At 45.4% G+C, this 16,788-nt stretch overlaps 1 protein-coding gene across 1 annotated transcript in view; it reads left to right on the forward strand.

Moving 5' to 3' along the window:
* The window catches only part of LOC138498459 (fibrocystin-L-like), a 1,772,245-nt gene that overhangs the window by 1,655,203 nt on the left and 100,254 nt on the right, over positions 1 to 16,788 (forward strand). Inside the window, exon 42 of the mRNA XM_069622209.1 lies at positions 13,327 to 13,445. Within this exon, the coding sequence (XP_069478310.1) occupies positions 13,327 to 13,445 (119 nt within the window). The remainder of the gene's footprint in view (positions 1 to 13,326; positions 13,446 to 16,788) is intronic.

The following is a 16,788-nucleotide window of genomic DNA, read 5'->3' on the forward strand; positions in this document are numbered from 1 at the left end:
CTCGTGAATATTTTTTCTACGTCCCTTTCGGGAGTCAAACCAGGAGGTCCAAACTTGCCAGAGCAACTGCAACCGCTTTCCGCCAGCGCCACTGTCCATTATCCATCGGACCTCGGCTCGGCAATCCCCGAAACACACTAGGTGATTGACATCACAGAGGAGACCTTCATCGCCTCGTTTCCTCTGAAAACGCCAGTGAGGGTGGAAGACCCCTCCTACCCCCTGTTTACAGGATCGAGATTAGAAAAATCAGCTTCTGGGGGTCAATCCTAAAACCCAGAAGCCCAAACCAGCAAAGCAGCAAAGTTCAGTTACAACAAAAAGAAAAGAGAAAGCAGGAAACTCGGCCCAACTTCCGGCTTCCCACCAGGCATCACCAAAGAAATCGATCATTTCCCTCAGAACATCAGATGATTTCCTGGCAGACGAGGTCCTAATGAATATTTCTCAGCATCTAGACGGCATTCAAGACTCATCGCCGGACAAAAGCAAGAATAGGCACCAGCTAGCAACCTCGCAGGTCCTCTCACTCAACTGTAGAAACAGAGCCGAAAAAGAAATCACTGAGGAACTGTCTGAAGAGGACTCTGAACACAAATTTACCACACTAGAAGAGCGCAGGAAAATCCTCCAACGACGGAAACCCTCCAGCCCCCGCAGCCCCTCAAGATCACGAGTGGTGTCGTTTACTTCACCACCAGCCCGTGAGCGGCCGACCCGTAAAAAGTCAGTCTCCAGCGATAAACAGATCCAACAGCTTGCGAGACGAAATCGGGACCACCACTCAAAGCCCAAAGGAGGCACTCCGGCGAAGCCAAAGGAAACCGACAAAAGGGGACAGCATTCTCAATCCCACTTTATCTCAAGAACTGAGAAATATCGAAAAGGAAACGACTCCCTAAGGGAGTCACCTATCAAGCTCGAACAGCACATTTACAACGATGACGATATAATACTAAACAGAAGAGCTATTCAGCTTGATCCCAGCCCTAAGGAAAATAAAGTCCTTGGATTTAAAAATAGTGGACCCATACCACTCAAAGGAAAGAGCGAAAGCCTATATCCACGCAGCGTCAAAGCACACCAAAATGGTAATCACTGGAGCATCAAACGACTTGGCTGTGTTAGGATACATCGTGCAAAGTGAATCTCAAAGAAGCTACCGCCAGGAAAAGGACCGTTTGGAAAAGAAATTGGCTCGCAAGGACAAGGGAGCGGAGCACAGAAGAACTCCAGAACTCACTCCAACAGTGGTCAATCCACACTTTATATGCTGATATGCAGGGAAATTTCTTCTCTGTGAAAAGGACAGTGAGCTAAAGACTTGGTAGAGTCTCTCCCAGGGGTTATTCACCCAAGAACAGGTCATTGGGCTGTGTTCGTGCTGGTAGAGAGATTCCCAGACCCCCCTTTGTTTGCATACATTAACTTTGGGTTTCACCCTAAGTTAACAGGGCAATCCAGACGTGGACCCCTTGCTCACTGTTCTTAGAGAGGCAACAGTTTCACCTCACTGATGATGCCCAACAAGGCTGAAACACGTGTATGGGGTTACTGATGGTACTCTTGTTCAGAGGAGAATTGCCTAGCATTTCGGCGTGGACTGCCCCTGGGCAGGACAAAGGCTGATATGCAGGGAAATTTCTTCTCTGTGAAAAGGACAGTGAGCTAAAGACTTGGTAGAGTCTCTCCCAGGGGTTATTCACCCAAGAACAGGTCATTGGGCTGTGTTCGTGCTGGTAGAGAGATTCCCAGACCCCCCCTTTGTTTGCAATCCACACTTTAAGCCACAGGCGAGCCCCGGCACCAAACCACAAGAAAAACCCGGGAGGGACAAGTCAAAAAAGGCCATCAAGACCAAATTTCCGATGCCAAACCAGCAAAGCTCACTCCCGTTAATCTCGTCTACGATGGCGTTCACTTCGCAGAGAAACAAGGAAACCGCCCGAGAAGCAAAAGAGAGTGCCAACACGGCCTCAAAATCAGTAGCAAAACTACAGGGGCTGTGGGCCTGGCTCCCAAAGGCTCTGTCCCAATCGAACAAATAGCAACCCGCAGGTCGGCTTGCTGAGTCCTTCGACAATCGGAAAGTCGACCACTCTACATCTTCGCTACACCTATGCTCTTGGAACACGAGAGGCCACTTACACCTCACAACAACGGGCGATGCAAACTTAGCCTCATTCGACATCATTTGTCTCCAAGAGACCTGGCTTAGGCAAACTCCGGCTATGGATGGCTATGACACCATCTTGGCCCCAGCCAACAAAGGGACATTGGGACGCCCAACATCAGGCCTTCTCCTGGCCTGCTGTCAGGGAATCGGGCTGACACTGAAGTCCACTCTGCAATCAAACCTCTCAATCCTGGCAGTATTACTTGAATGGGTCGAAAAACCCTTTTCCAGTCCATCACAACTGGCGCTGATTAACACCTACTGGAACCCAGCCGCCATCAACCACCAGACCTACTTGTCAATGATGGAAAATTTGGTGGATGAGATTCAAGCAATTCACCAGGTCTCTTCGATCATAATCTGTGGGGACCTGAACGCCAAATGCACAAATGAACCTCGAATGCCAGAAGAAACCGCTCAACCAACAACAGCAGCGAAAAGAGGGTGTCTATGGTCTTTGCTAATGACTTCGAGAAACTTTGAAAATCTGAACTTTGTTTTTCCAAACGACCACCGTCTCCCGACCTGGGAACAAGGATCTCTTATGGCGACCATAGATTACATCTATGTATCCAGACCCCTTCTGTCCAAAGTAATCACCTTTGAGGTTCGAAAAACCATAGCCAGCGACCACAACCAGCTGACGATGTCCTTAGAAAATCACTTCAAAGAACCCACACAGTACGCCATGGAAGTGGAACCAAACGCACGTGGAAACCGCTTAATCTTGACAACTCGAGCGATCACAACTTTGCAGACAAAATACGACGAGGCTGGAAGCACGGAGGGCACAAATTCTGTGGACTACGTGCCCCTGTTACTCAAACACGTGGTGAAACCAAAACAGAAAGCTCTGCTTTTTAGGCCTCCAAATCATACTTACAACACTACTTTGGTGGCAAAAAGACGTGAACGCCGCAAAATCAAAAGACAGCTGGGAAATCATCCGCTGAATAAAGAAAAATTAAAGTCGGCAATATCAACCTACAAAACTTGGGTGAAAGAACATCGACACCGACTCCACCAACAAGATGCAGAAACTATGCTAAAAGCAATCTGCGGCAATAAAGTTAAAGAATTCTGGTCCCTGCTGAAATCCGTGGCACCCTCGTATAACAACTTGTCCATCAACGCCATGCCGGAGCATAAATGGAACACCCACTTTACCACTGTCTTTCAAGCCCCTGCAACAACCACCAACCTGGAAAAAATACCTCAGACGACAGACTGGCTTAACCTGGACGACCAACAAGAAATTAGCAACCATATTAAAAAATTAAAGATCTCCAGAGCAGCAGGCCCGGACGGGATCTCAAACATCGATCTGAAAGCAAATCGACCAGAATGGGCCACGCTGTTAGCATCCATCTTCCAGAAATGCGCCAAAAAGAAATCCCTGTCGCCTTCATGGACAAAATCCATCATTGTCCCTATCTACAAAAAGGGGGACATCACTGATCCTCTAAACTACCGCCCTATTGCCCTTTTGGACTGCATTGGCAAAGTCTTCGGGAGTCTGCTTCTGAATCGCTTTCAATCTTGGGCAGAATCAGCCCCGTGCAACGACAAATTCCAATCGGGCTTCAAGAAAAACATGTGTACGGCGGCAAACATTTTAGCGATCAGCACCCTGAAAAGCAAAGCTTGGGAAAGAAAATCACGGATCTTCATCGCCTTCATCGACCATTCCAAGGCTTTCGACTTAGTCGACAGGTCTCGTCTGTGGACAAAATTGGAGGGGTGGAGCTGCCCACAGGAGATCCTTCAACCAATCAAAGCCCTACACACGGACACCACTCTTAGGGTACGCTTATCCCAAAGAGGCACCCTATCAGAAGAAATCCAGATAGGACGGGGGGTAAAACAGGGATGCCCCCTAGCTCCAGCGCTGTTTCTCGCATATATCGGTGACTACGGGGCCTCAGAAGACCTGGAGCACACATTTCCACTGTCACTTGCATCCTCGAAAATAAGTCACCTGTTATATGCTGATGACTTGATACTACTGGACCAGACCCAGATTGGTCTCCAGAGACAGTTATCCAACCTCTTGAGCTACACGGCCGAAAACAACCTAAAAATAAATCAAGAAAAAACTAAAATCATGATATTGGAAGCAGGCCAGAAGAAGAGCAAAAGCTCAGAAAAATTCAAATGGTTCCTGGAGAAAAACGCGATCGAGAGGGTCAACGACTATAAATACCTAGGCGTCCAGATAGACTCCTCGAAAAACGAGTTATCAATGCAGCGCCCTCCAAATCAAACTAAAGAAACTAGCATCTCAAGGAAAGGCCATTGACCTAAAATTCAGGACATTTTCTTGCATTCCTGCAATCGAATTTTACAAGAAAAAAGTTGTCCCGTCGATCACTTATGGAGCCGAGGCTATGCCAATGATTCCAGCAAAAATCGGGCAAAAATTGGAGAGCATTTTCTGGAAAACGGTCCTGGGCCTGCCGAACTCCACATCAATAGCGGCAATCCGCCGGGAGTTAAGCTTACTGTCATTAACAGCTACAGTCAACATAAACTCTCTCAGGCTATTCAGGAAATGCACCACGGACGAGAGCGAGCACATTTTTGGACTGCTAAACAAAGAACTCGAATCTGGAAAGGTCAAAATGTTAACAAGCTGGAAAGAGAAAAACATGTCCATACTTGATTCAGTCATGTGCTCGAAAGACGATCTCATAACAAACCCTTTGAGAGTCTATAAGAAGCTGAAAGAACTCGACTGGATCAACACTCAAGATTTAGTATCCAACAACAAACTCCTTTCTCACCTGCCTCCGTCGACTTCCAAACTCAACGAACCAATGCTGTGCCTCCAAAAATTCCCAAACAGGGGGGCACGCAACTTCATGCTAAGGACCAGGTTGAACCTGCTTGAAACCAATGAAATCCGATACATTAGAGGCTTATCTGATTCCAGCACGTGTCGACTGCGTAAAGCCGAGACAGAAACCATCAGGCATTTACTGCTGTCATGCTCAAAAACTCTAGATTTGAGATCGGCATACGTGAAGCACCTTAGCCAAGAGGAAAGTGGGTGGGACGAAGATATCGCCTGGAAAAGACTGATCGGAGGAGACTGAACCGCTTGGCTCCTAGCAACCATCAAAGTTCTCCAACACTCTCTGTCGAGGATAGATGAATAAGGGGCCCACCCTTGTGTAGTCAACACACTTCTTTTTTTCTTCAACCTTTTGTAAAGTTCTTATGAACAAACACAAATAATTTTTTCTTTTTTAAAATTACTTCAGATGTGTGGATTCTGGAGATCATAGCCCACGGCTACTGTCTTCCTTTTCAGCAGAGGCCTCACAACATTCCACCGGGGAATCTCTCGTTGAAGAGTCCGGATCTGCTCCTTGCGCAGGAAATTCAATCCCTGCTGGAGAAAGGCGCCATAGAACTGGTGCTTGTAGCGGAGAGGAACACGGGATGGTATTCCCCTTATTTTGTGATTTCGAAGAAAGGGGGGGGGGGATTGAGACCCATCATGGACTTGCGCGGTTTGAACAAACCCCTCAGGAAGGACAAGTTCAAGATGGTTACTCTCTCTCAAGTCCTCCAGGCCCTTCAACTTCAGGACTGGTTGGTGTCTCTCGACCTCAAGGACACTTATTTTCATGTGCCGATCCATCCCAAGCACAAGAAGTACCTGAGGTTCGCGGTTGGCGACTCGCACTTTCAGTTTCAGGTCCTGCTGTTTGGATTGACCTCCGCCCCAAGGGTTTTCACCAAGCTCATGGTGGTGGTGGCAGCGTATCTCAGGAAAGGAGGGATTCACGTCTATCCCTACCTGGACGATTGGTTGATCAGGGCGTGCTCTCCTGAGCAAGTCCTGGATCATCTGTCCGTCACCTGCCACACCCTTCACAGGCTGGGATTCTCCCTCAATTTAAAGAAGTCCCACTTGACGCCAACTCAGCGGCCCCAGTACATCGGAGCAGTGCTCGACACGTCCATGGGGCAGTGTTTTCCTCCCCAGGTGAGGCCTACCACATTCAGCAGATGGTGCTAAAGTTTCAACATGCCCAGAGTCTCCCTGAGTTCGAGTTCTTGAGATTGCTCGGCCTCATGGCATCCTGCATTCTTCTGGTGCCAGAGGCCAGGTTGCGGATGAGATCTTTGCAATGGGCACTGGAGCTCCAGTGGTCTCAGTCCTCCGGCAGGATGTCGGACCCCGTTCAGGTGCCGCGCTTGGTCGCCTAGAAACTTCTGTGGTGGGCCGTCGAAGGCAATCTGATGAAGGGGTCTCCATTTTGGCTGCCCTGGCCGGAGGTGACGATCGTGATGGACGCATCCCTCACAGGATGGAGAGCTCATGCCAACGAGTTGACAGTCAGCGGTCGTTGGTCTCCGTCGAAGTCCAGACTCCATATCAATCTGTTGGAGCTGAGGGCTGTCAGCCTTGCCCTGAAGGCTTTTCTGCCGACTGTGCAAGGAAAGAATGTCCTGATCCTGACGGACAACACAGTGGCCATGCACTACCTCAACAAAAATGGGGGGGCAGGGTCCCTTCCTCTGTGCAGGGAGGCGATGCAGCTCTGTTTCTGGGCAATCCAGCAGGAAGTTTCGATCTCGGCAGTTAATCTGGCCGGAGACAAAAACGTGATGGCGGAGGCTCTGAGCAGGCAGAGCGCGATCTCTCACGATTGGGAGTTGGCTCAGGAGATTCTCCTGGAGATCTTCGCCCTTTGGGGGACCCCTCAAGTGGATCTCTACGCCTCCAGTGTCAACCGGAAGTGCGAAAGGTTCTGCTCGCAGGAATTTCCTCCAAGAGGAGCCTTAGGAGACGCGTTCGTAGTGGAGTGGTCCTTCCCACTGCTGTACGCGTTTCCTCCAGTGCCCGTCATTCCGCAAGTGCTGCGGAGGTTACAGAGGTTCGGTTCCCAGATGATCCTCATTGCTCCGGGATGGGCCAGGAGGACGTGGTACCCGGACCTTCTCGACTTGTCCATCTGCCCCCCAACGCCGTCTACCCTACCGAGACGATCTGCTCTCACGTGAGGGGGGTCAGGTTCTCCATCCAGAGGTCAGATCCCTCAACCTTCACGCTTGGCTTCTGAAAGGTTGAGGTATAAGGATTGGGACCTCCCTAAAGTCGTGATGGAGGTGTTGCTTTCGGCCAGAAGGCCTGCAACAAAGTCCCTGTACCATTGCCGTTGGAGAAAGTTCTGCGACTGGTGCAGGGTTAAGAATGTGGATCCTTTTTCATGTGACATTCCTGTGGTTCTGTCTTTTTTGCTTTCTTTGGCCCACAAGGGCCTGCAAGTGGGTACGGTTAAAGGTTAGCTGGCGGTGCTGTCTATATTTAAGCGCTCATCTGAAGAGTGTTCTTATTTTAAAATTCCTTTAATTTCTCAGTTTCTAAAAGGGCTCACTAATGTGTTGCCTCCATCACTTTTCCAGGTGCCCGGTTGGGATTTGAACCTTGTTCTCAAGTTTCTAATAGGTGCTCCGTTTGAGCCTTTGCATTCCTGCCCTTTGAGACTGTTAACTCTTAAAACTGTATTTTTAGTTGCGGTCACTTCCGCTCGCAGAGTGAGTGAGTTACAGGCTCTTTCAGTTAAGCCACCCTTCACTGTGTTTCACAAGGACAGGGTTGTCCTTAGAGTTTGTCCTTCCTTTCTTCCGGAGGTGGTGTCAGAATTTCATTTAAGCCAGAAGGTTATTCTTCCGGCGTTTTATCCTCCTCCGCAACCTGGTAAGGAAGAGGAGAGGCTCCATAGGCTGGATCCTATCAGAGCTTTAAGCTTTTATATTTCACGCATGTCCCGGGTCAGAGTGGACGATCAACTCTTTATTGGTTACGCTGGAAGGCGTTTGGGACAAGCTGTTACTAAGCAGACTTTGTCTCGATAGATCATCTTGGCAATTTCCGAATGTTACCGCTTGGCGGGTAAGGACCCTCTGGTAGGCTTACGGGCCCATTCTTCCAGGGGTAGGGTTGCCTCTACTGCCCTGCAGAAGGGTGTTCCTATTCGTAACATCTGTGATGCAGCCACCTGGGCTTCGGTCCATACTTTTGTATGTCACTACTCCCTCGATTCTATCCGGGGGCAGGATCTGGCCTTTGGCAAGGCGCTCCTTTACTCTGCAATTTGATTGGGCATTCTAAATTTGTATATTCTGAATTCTTTCCCACCTCCTTACGTTGGTACTGCTTTGGGAGTCTGTAATAGATATGGAATACGTCGGAGGACCCAATCCCCTCGAAGAACAAGTTACTCTCTTACCTGGTAACGTTCTTTCAATGGGATGGTCCGGCGACGTATTCCATATCGCTCCCTCCCTGCCTACCCCGCTATAGAATGTCTTATGCGATTGCAGCTTACGTTTCCGCAAGGCTTTCTGTGGTCAGACTGGCAGAAGATTGGTGCCACACGTTCTGTGAAAAAACTACAACTGAGGCTACGGGCGCCGTGCGTCCTACTTATAACATCCGGTGACGTCGGCCGTCGGAGGAGGTCCTCGAGGATGGCGTATCGATGTCATCGACGCAGGACGCAGATGCCGAAAGATTTTCCGAAGCAGCACAGCTGTGGTGATTACTGTCATAGATATGGAATACGTCGTTCAGACCAGCCCATCGAAAGAACGTTACCAGGTAAGAGAGTAACTTGTTCTTCTATAACGTACAGTTCCCTTCGACGCACCTACAACATCCCCTATGTGGCTAAAGTAATGGAAAAGATCCCCACCATTCAGTTGACAAAATTCAGTGAGAATATCAGTCTTTCCAATGAACATCAATCCAGCATTAGATCTAAAGAAAAATGAAGCTGGGCACCTGTTCATGAAAGATTGCATCCATAAAAACAGAATAAAAAAATAGGGCTCCTGGTGTGGAGCCGCTACGAAAAGAACCATGTCTTCACGCCAGACAACCCCTTCCTAGGAAACATCTCATTATGGAAGAGATACATTGACGACGTGATTATTATATGGCAGGGGACACCTTTGGAACTACAACAGTTCCACAGTTGGATCAACTTAAGAAATACTCACATTAATTTTACCATGCATTGGGACCACCACCAAATAGATTTCTTGGATCTGCATATCTACAAGACCGGGGATCGACTAAAAACTGAGTTGTTTCGAAAACCCACGGACCGCAACCCTTTGTTGCACTTCCAAAGTTATCATCCGATGGGATTAAAGTACAATTTACCTTACGGACAATTTTTGCGTATACGAAGAAATTGTTCAGACCTGGCAAAATTCCATCAACATGCGGAAGGACTAACCCAACGACTTGCAGAAAGAGGCTATCCAAAAAAGGCCATCAACCATGCCAAAAAGAGAGCCAAACATACACCTAGAGAAATCTGTTTGGAAAACAAACCGAAAAAAGATTTGGGAAGACTGGTATGTGTCACCACTTTTGGACCCTTGAGCCTATTGATCCAGAAAACCATCAAGAAGAACTGGCATTTGGTGAAACACCCCGGCACTCTGCACAATGTGCCATGTTTTGCTTTCAAGAAAAACAGAAATCTAAGAGACGCTCTAGTACACACCTTCATAGAGCCACCCCCACAAACACAGAACACACTATGGGATTTACCTCCGATAGTTGGACATCACAAATGTGGTCAATGTGTGGCATGCCCTTTGACCCTACAAAAGAAATCTTTCGAACATGCACAAGTTAAATGGACAATGAAAGATTTTACAAACTGCAACACGAAGGGTGTCATATATGTAATACAATGCCCTTGCAAACTCCTCTACATAGGAAAAACCACACGTGCCATCAAAATGCGCATCTCTGAACATCGTTCCTGTATCAGGAACAAGGTAGCAGACAAGCCCCTAGTAGAGCATTTTATCAGTAAGAACCATAGTGATACTGATCTAAGATGGTTTGTCCTCCAAAAAGTGAAACCAGCAAAGCGTGGGGGGGATCTGAACAAAACGCTGACCCAATTAGAACAACGGTGGGTCCACAGACTTAACTCCGTTCAGGCTGGTCTAAATGTGTCAGTTGAATGGAAGTCTTTCCTGTAATGACATGTGCCCAATGATTGAGTATGAGCTATGAACTTCTTAACACTATGATCATTTTTCATTTCATGAAATGCAGAAGTCAGTAGACATTATGACACTGTGTGTTTTTTTTTGGTCAATGTATGAAATCACCTACATGAAAAACTATACTTTCTTTGTTAATTCCAAATGTTTTCTGTCATTATGAAACTATGTATTACGTTTCCAGGCGACACGCCCTAATTCTCACCCTCTCGGGCTGTTAGTAATACAATACAAACTGTCCACCTACTTAATTATGGTTTTTCTCTGCTGAGATTCCTGAGACACATAAACATTTTGTGATCCATGCCACAACATATTGAAATGAAGTATTTTCGGTAATCACAACCTCATGGGGCCATTAGCTATGTTGTCTCAAAGTATAAAAAACCAATGCCACCCCGCAATGCTTACGGTTGCCATGACAACCGTTTGTCAACAATATTGTCTAAATTAACTTTTTAGACACGCGTTGACACTAATCACACCCATAATTGATTGAGCTTTTTTTGTGCCCCCCGGATGGAGCAGAATCCATCATTTTGTTTCTCACTCGATGCTAGGGCCATTCCAAGATGGCCGACATATAAATACCTACAGGGACCTAGCAACAGCGTTACCAACACTTTGCAGTCCGGCCCCTGCAGTCTCAACTGTGACACAGCAGCCTGAGGAGCTCCAGCTCGTACTTTTTTGGCAGACAGGCTGCCCATGCTGCAACCCTCACAGGTACTTTAAAATAAACCCTGCACTTACCGCTATATATATATGAGACAGTTGTTACTAGGTAACCACACTCACCTTGAGCCATATATATTTTTTAGCTGTGCAAGCCGTGTCTGTTTCCCACTGATACCACCCTGGATCAGCATTTTTCGACCTCCAGCGAGAGGTAAGACTTTTTTCCCTGCATATAATAAAAAACTTTTTTTCATGCCTTTTTAAACGGGGACATGTTTAGCTTCAACCTCCCTCTGCTTCTCTCGTTCTCTGTTATTTGCAACAGGACCATACAGAGACCAGCCCATGCGGCTAGCATATCTCAAATTTAGCGCCTTTGAAATCTATTAACCCATAGGTAAACTATGTGCTTTCTGATTTTACATCAACCACACGTGATTCACTCAAACTAAATAATTTTGGCTCAGACACCCCCCTGACTGTAGTCTCCTTCCCCTGCAGCACAGACTTCAATCTACACAGAACTCCGTCCTGATGAAGGCCGTGTTAAAGATGAGGCACACCTAGCCCACCTAGAAACTGCTGAAACACCTGGTGTAGACGCACTACTCCCCCCAAAACTACAGCACATTAATGCTGTTTACGCAAGAAAAATAATTTTGTGTACCCACCATTGTTCTATGTGTTTTCCACAAATGTTGACTTGAATATGTACACTGCAATATGTGAATTTCTTGGCAAATCCTAATAGGAGTCGGGTTTGTTACACACACACAATTTGGAGATTGTCCCAAAAAATGTTTTTTTGGCACTGTGTGTTGTAAATATCTTTCTGTTTTTTTGTCTGATTGTTCTGTTTTAGCAAACCATTTTGATGTCTTAATTTCTCTAAATGTTGGATTTATGTCTTTTTGCACACAACTTTAATATAAAAAAATGAGATTTATCTCTACAACATACTATTGAAGAGTGATTCCTTCCTTAGCAATGCAGAGTTTGATAATACATGTGGAGGTGTTGTTCTGAGCCTAGCATCCTTGGACCTATTCATTTGTACCTTTTGTTATCCTTAAAAACAGGACAGTAAAAAAACAGCGGCCCTCATCCTAGTGGATCTAGCTGCAGCCTACAACTCGGTGGGCCACAGCCTGTTCCTAAAATGATTACAGTCATACATGGTCAACAAATATACTGTTTTCAAATAGCAGTCTTCATTCATCAAAGGAAGATGTCCTGAAGTCAAAGTTGGCAAATTCATGTCCATTGATACACCTCTAGAGATAGGAACACTACAGACATCCAACCTGTTTGTTCAACAGGTACATTAAGCCTTTGGCAGAGCTATTGACTCACACAAGTACCTTACGACTATACACAGATTACGTCCAAAATGCCTTGTACATAGATTGCAGCTAGATTTACCATCAATGTAACACAGTGTCCCAACACCATCCACGAATGGATGACCTTAAACAAAATCCACTTAAATGCTAGAGCTTGGGTAATGTGATCTCTTCCTATAAATCGAATCCTACTGGAGAGGACTGGAAGGTTTTTTTTGTTCTGTATACCTTTTGATTGACCTCCTTCATGTGCAATCAGCCAACCCCCCATGAACAAGTAAAAAACATAGGCATGATACTGGAATATAATCTATAATTCACAACACAAACAAATAATATATCACGTAATTCCCACTTCCAACTACACATGCTCATGAAGATCACACCACTACTTGAGAAGAACCACAAAGTTTAGTTAAGCACTGCCCTAATATTCTTTATTTTAGACTACGGCAGTCAATAAAGCTAATGTTAATCAACTTCAACTGCTGCACCAAACTATAGCTCGCTGATAATATAGACTCAAACTATTGGATCCAGTCTTTTCTGCTCTCCAGTCGCTCAAATGGTGATCTATAGAGGGCTGTTCTATAATAGTCTTCATGATATTGTTATATAAAGTATATCGCCACATGAAAAGGATGAGCACAATTTTCGAGTGTATAATGCAGAATAAATAGTGAGTAACAGGTTCATCCCGGTAAACTCCTCCCTCCACTAAGAAATGAAAGATTGCTTCTTTCAAACCGTAATGTGAAATCTAATGTGAATGGTGACGTCCAAAGGGAGAGAATCAAATTGCACAACCACAATGTGGGTACGGGTTGTTTGAAATTAGGGTATTAGTGCGAATCTGAGAAAATCATGCTAAGAGTGATGTGTGGTAGAGTATGGAGAATGGATGTTTAATGGGGTAGCTACATGTGTGCCATTTCCGTCAGTATTTAGGTTAATCCGTTTTGGATTTCTAATTTGGTTCACAATAAACCTTCATACCGAGTAAAAGCTATCGTATGGATAAATAAGGTATACAAGGATGTAGAAGTATTACATTTCATGATGCTCTTTGTATTCTTTTTCCAGGCTCTATTTCATTCTATCAAATGGCTTTGCTCCCAAATGCAAACTCCTACTACTGGTCTTCTATCTATGGGAATTACCCTCCAAGCTTTGCCTACTCAGCAGTGTTCTCAGAATTTCAGGTAATAAAACAAGCTGCCATTTTGGAATGGTATGTTGGGGATGTGTTCATTAATGGTGTCTTCTATCCCAATATGCTGGACCGACCCGGCCGACCTAGAGATGTGGAGCAGTCAGATCCTGGTCAAAGTTTCAGGAGAAGTGCAGGGGACAGGGTAAATTCTTTGATCGCAATGAGATGCTGGATTGGTACTTGACCATTGGATCATGTGTGTCTCTGTAATGGATTCGTCATTAAATAGATCTGAGGAAATAGAAGGGGGGTCAGAGTTGGGTGACATTATTTAAATGGGTGATGCTTAATCAGAGCAGTTTAACCACCCAACAAATATGTCAATGTGTAGATTCAGCTAAAATGTTGGCAATCCCATAATAATGGCAAAAGCAAAAAAAACAAACACTCCAGTACTCTGGAGGGACAGCAGGTGTTTTTTATTTGTTTGAATCCAGTTTAATTTCTCAAAGGCTATATATTATCAAACGTATGCATTCAACATAATATCTTTAGAGTGGAAACCTTTAACTTGAAATACAGCACACTCTTTCTAATCAGCAATGCATTAACGGTATGTCATTGTGAATGATGCTTGTGCAAAAATAAAACAATGTAGAATAGAATGTAGCATAGCTTATTTGCAACAACCAGGAATGTATTTAAATATCTTTTATCGCTTCACAACAGCACACATTTTGTGCGGGCCGAACATAAGAGATTAGTTTAACATCGCCAAGCCATTACTATCAGGCCACTTATCTCCATCATGTATATCACAGAAAGGTTCTACATCACAACAAATATATTTACTCATCATTCTTGGGGTATCAAATCATTCTTGCCGTATTAAATGCTTATTTATGTCTCTGATCCTCTGAACGCTATAAGCAAAGTGTTGTGCATATAGGAATATTTACAGTGGTCAGAAAAATTTCAACTTTGTAGTGATACTACTATCTATTGCAGATTACATATCTTTGAAATGTCCAGCATTCAGGCTGGGACCTAAGACAATTTTGCATAATATTTCCATGGTGGTTTGGCGGAATAACCATCTAGGGACAGTGGAATAGCCCAAGCTTTCATATTGTAATTAACATAAAATGATGTGGGTAATTCTGTATCTGAAAGGAAGGTCTGCTAACCAGAAGCCCCTTTGATAAATGCCCATGACAAAATCTTTATACGGATGTGCCTTCGCTCTAACCACTCTCAGTACATCTACAGCACCAGTTCTGCAGTGACACACAGCAGGTTCAACGGTCACATATGCATTCCTATTTACTTCTGGAAATAAAATTCCTGCAGGCAGAGGTGGCTTTTAAATCTTCTGCAACTCTGATCTAAACTATATTAATTGTATGCTTCAGTCAGTCTGGTGCCACGTAATCTTTAAATATAAACTAGGTCCTAGTGACTACTGAGAGTACACAATTATACAGCCACCGCAATGTGGCATCACACTAGTGTCAGCTCTGTGAGCAGGACTCAGCTATAAAAGGACTGATTTATACTAATGTCTGACCTGACTGTCTTCACTACTGCTATGTGGTACACTAGCTATGATGCTGCCTCTTTGATTCTCCTGCACAAAGATTGACATCTTCCTCCAGGGCATTGGACCCTTCTTCAGCAGGTCTCATGGAAACTGGTGCTTTAAAAGGGTCCATGTAATAATGTCGCCACAAAAATCTCGGCATGCAAAAATATTGCCCGAAAATGGCTGTTTTTTGTGGCGACATTATTGCATGAAATTCTTTTTTGCCCCTGTCCCCATGTATATGGTCACCCATATAATATCACCGCAACCTTTTCCCAGCAATATTATTTACGGCGACCATATGTACGGGGATAATATTACCTGATACCTTTAAAAGGCAGAACTTACATTATAAAGCCACTCTCACACCAAGAGGCTGACTATTGGAGTCTCTTTGAAGTGAGCAGACATGGGAAAGGGAGGAGTTAGAGTAGCCAGAAGATAGAGGTGGACTGCAAGTAAGGTCCCGCCATCCTGGTTTCTGTTAAGACTCTTTTACTTTTCCTGTCATTTCTATTTCCTGAAGGCAAGGTAGTGTGGTTGTGATGTCATAAGGTAAAAGGCACTTTTTAAACACCCTGGACTGGACCCCTTACAGCAAGCTTGCTTTAAACCAATACCCTGTGACATTTTGCCTTTGAAAAAGACGGGCACTTCCTTAATCTTTGATTTATCCTTGAACCATCGAGTGACGTAGAACGATACACTTTTGGACCTCTGTTGGCCGTGTATTCCATTGCGAAGACCACTCACTGCCAGTGAGGAGAAGACAGAATGCAACCAAGGCAGAGGTTAGCTCTGTCTGCTAACCATCCCCAGGGAACAGTGGGATGAAACCACTGTGGATCAAGGCCTCTCTACTAGCTGCACTGGAACCAGTATCCTGTTCACTCGAGGTGAGGTTCCCCCAAAGGTGTCAAGCAAGCTCTCAGGAGTAGGAGTGCAGAGATTGGGACTCTCAGCAGCCACAGAACCAAGGAATGGGCCCCATGCATGCCCTGTATTTCTAGACTGCATCAACACCAGTTTGGACACCTTTACACTGTGCAAGGGGCTGAACTGGAAGAGCCGGTGTCCTATCCGACTTCAACACTTGGCTGCCTCAGCATCTCCATGCTCTCTCACCGAAGCAATGCTGTCTCTGCATCTAAGACCCACTGAGACTTCTCGCATTCCAACTTGACACCACCACCTGGTTACCATCTTTTTCGAACTTTAGGCCGGCACTGCTTCAATATCCGATTCTGTGTTGAGCCAGCCGGGCCTGCTTGCCAACCGAAGCCAGTCTCTGCTTGTCTGCAAGGAAAGCCACAAAGACTTTCAGTGCCACTGACCTAACATCGCCTGCCATCCCTGTCTTCGATCCACAAACTGACGCAGCTGCCAAATGACACTGCATCGATGGCCTTGGTTCTGCTGCTCGCTCACTCAACACTGACCTGAGCCAACTGTGCACAGACTCCCAGTTCAACAGCAAAAAGCCTGGCTCAACACTGGTGAGCCAAAAAAACAAGAATAAAGTACTGTGATGAGACTCTGCTACCCTGGTCCACTTTTGGATCTATAGTGAAATTTTAAGACCATCCTTCACTAGCTTATTCTTCCAAGAGCATTGAACATTGACATTGTCACCCAATCTGATTGCCTAAACATCCCTGCTCATCTACCCAGAGGGCCCTTTCTCAAATGTCTGCATTCTCCCTGTTTCCTTTACAGCGGTGGGTGTCTCCTTTTAATGTTTTTTAGTTTGTTGATTGCATTTTATTGTTTAATTAAAAGTCTTTATTGTTATAGAATCTTGATTGGACAG

This window comes from Ambystoma mexicanum, chromosome 5q, assembly GCF_040938575.1.
Source record: "Ambystoma mexicanum isolate Mex_15411 chromosome 5q, UKY_AmexF1_1, whole genome shotgun sequence".
NCBI classification, from domain to species: domain Eukaryota; kingdom Metazoa; phylum Chordata; class Amphibia; order Caudata; family Ambystomatidae; genus Ambystoma; species Ambystoma mexicanum.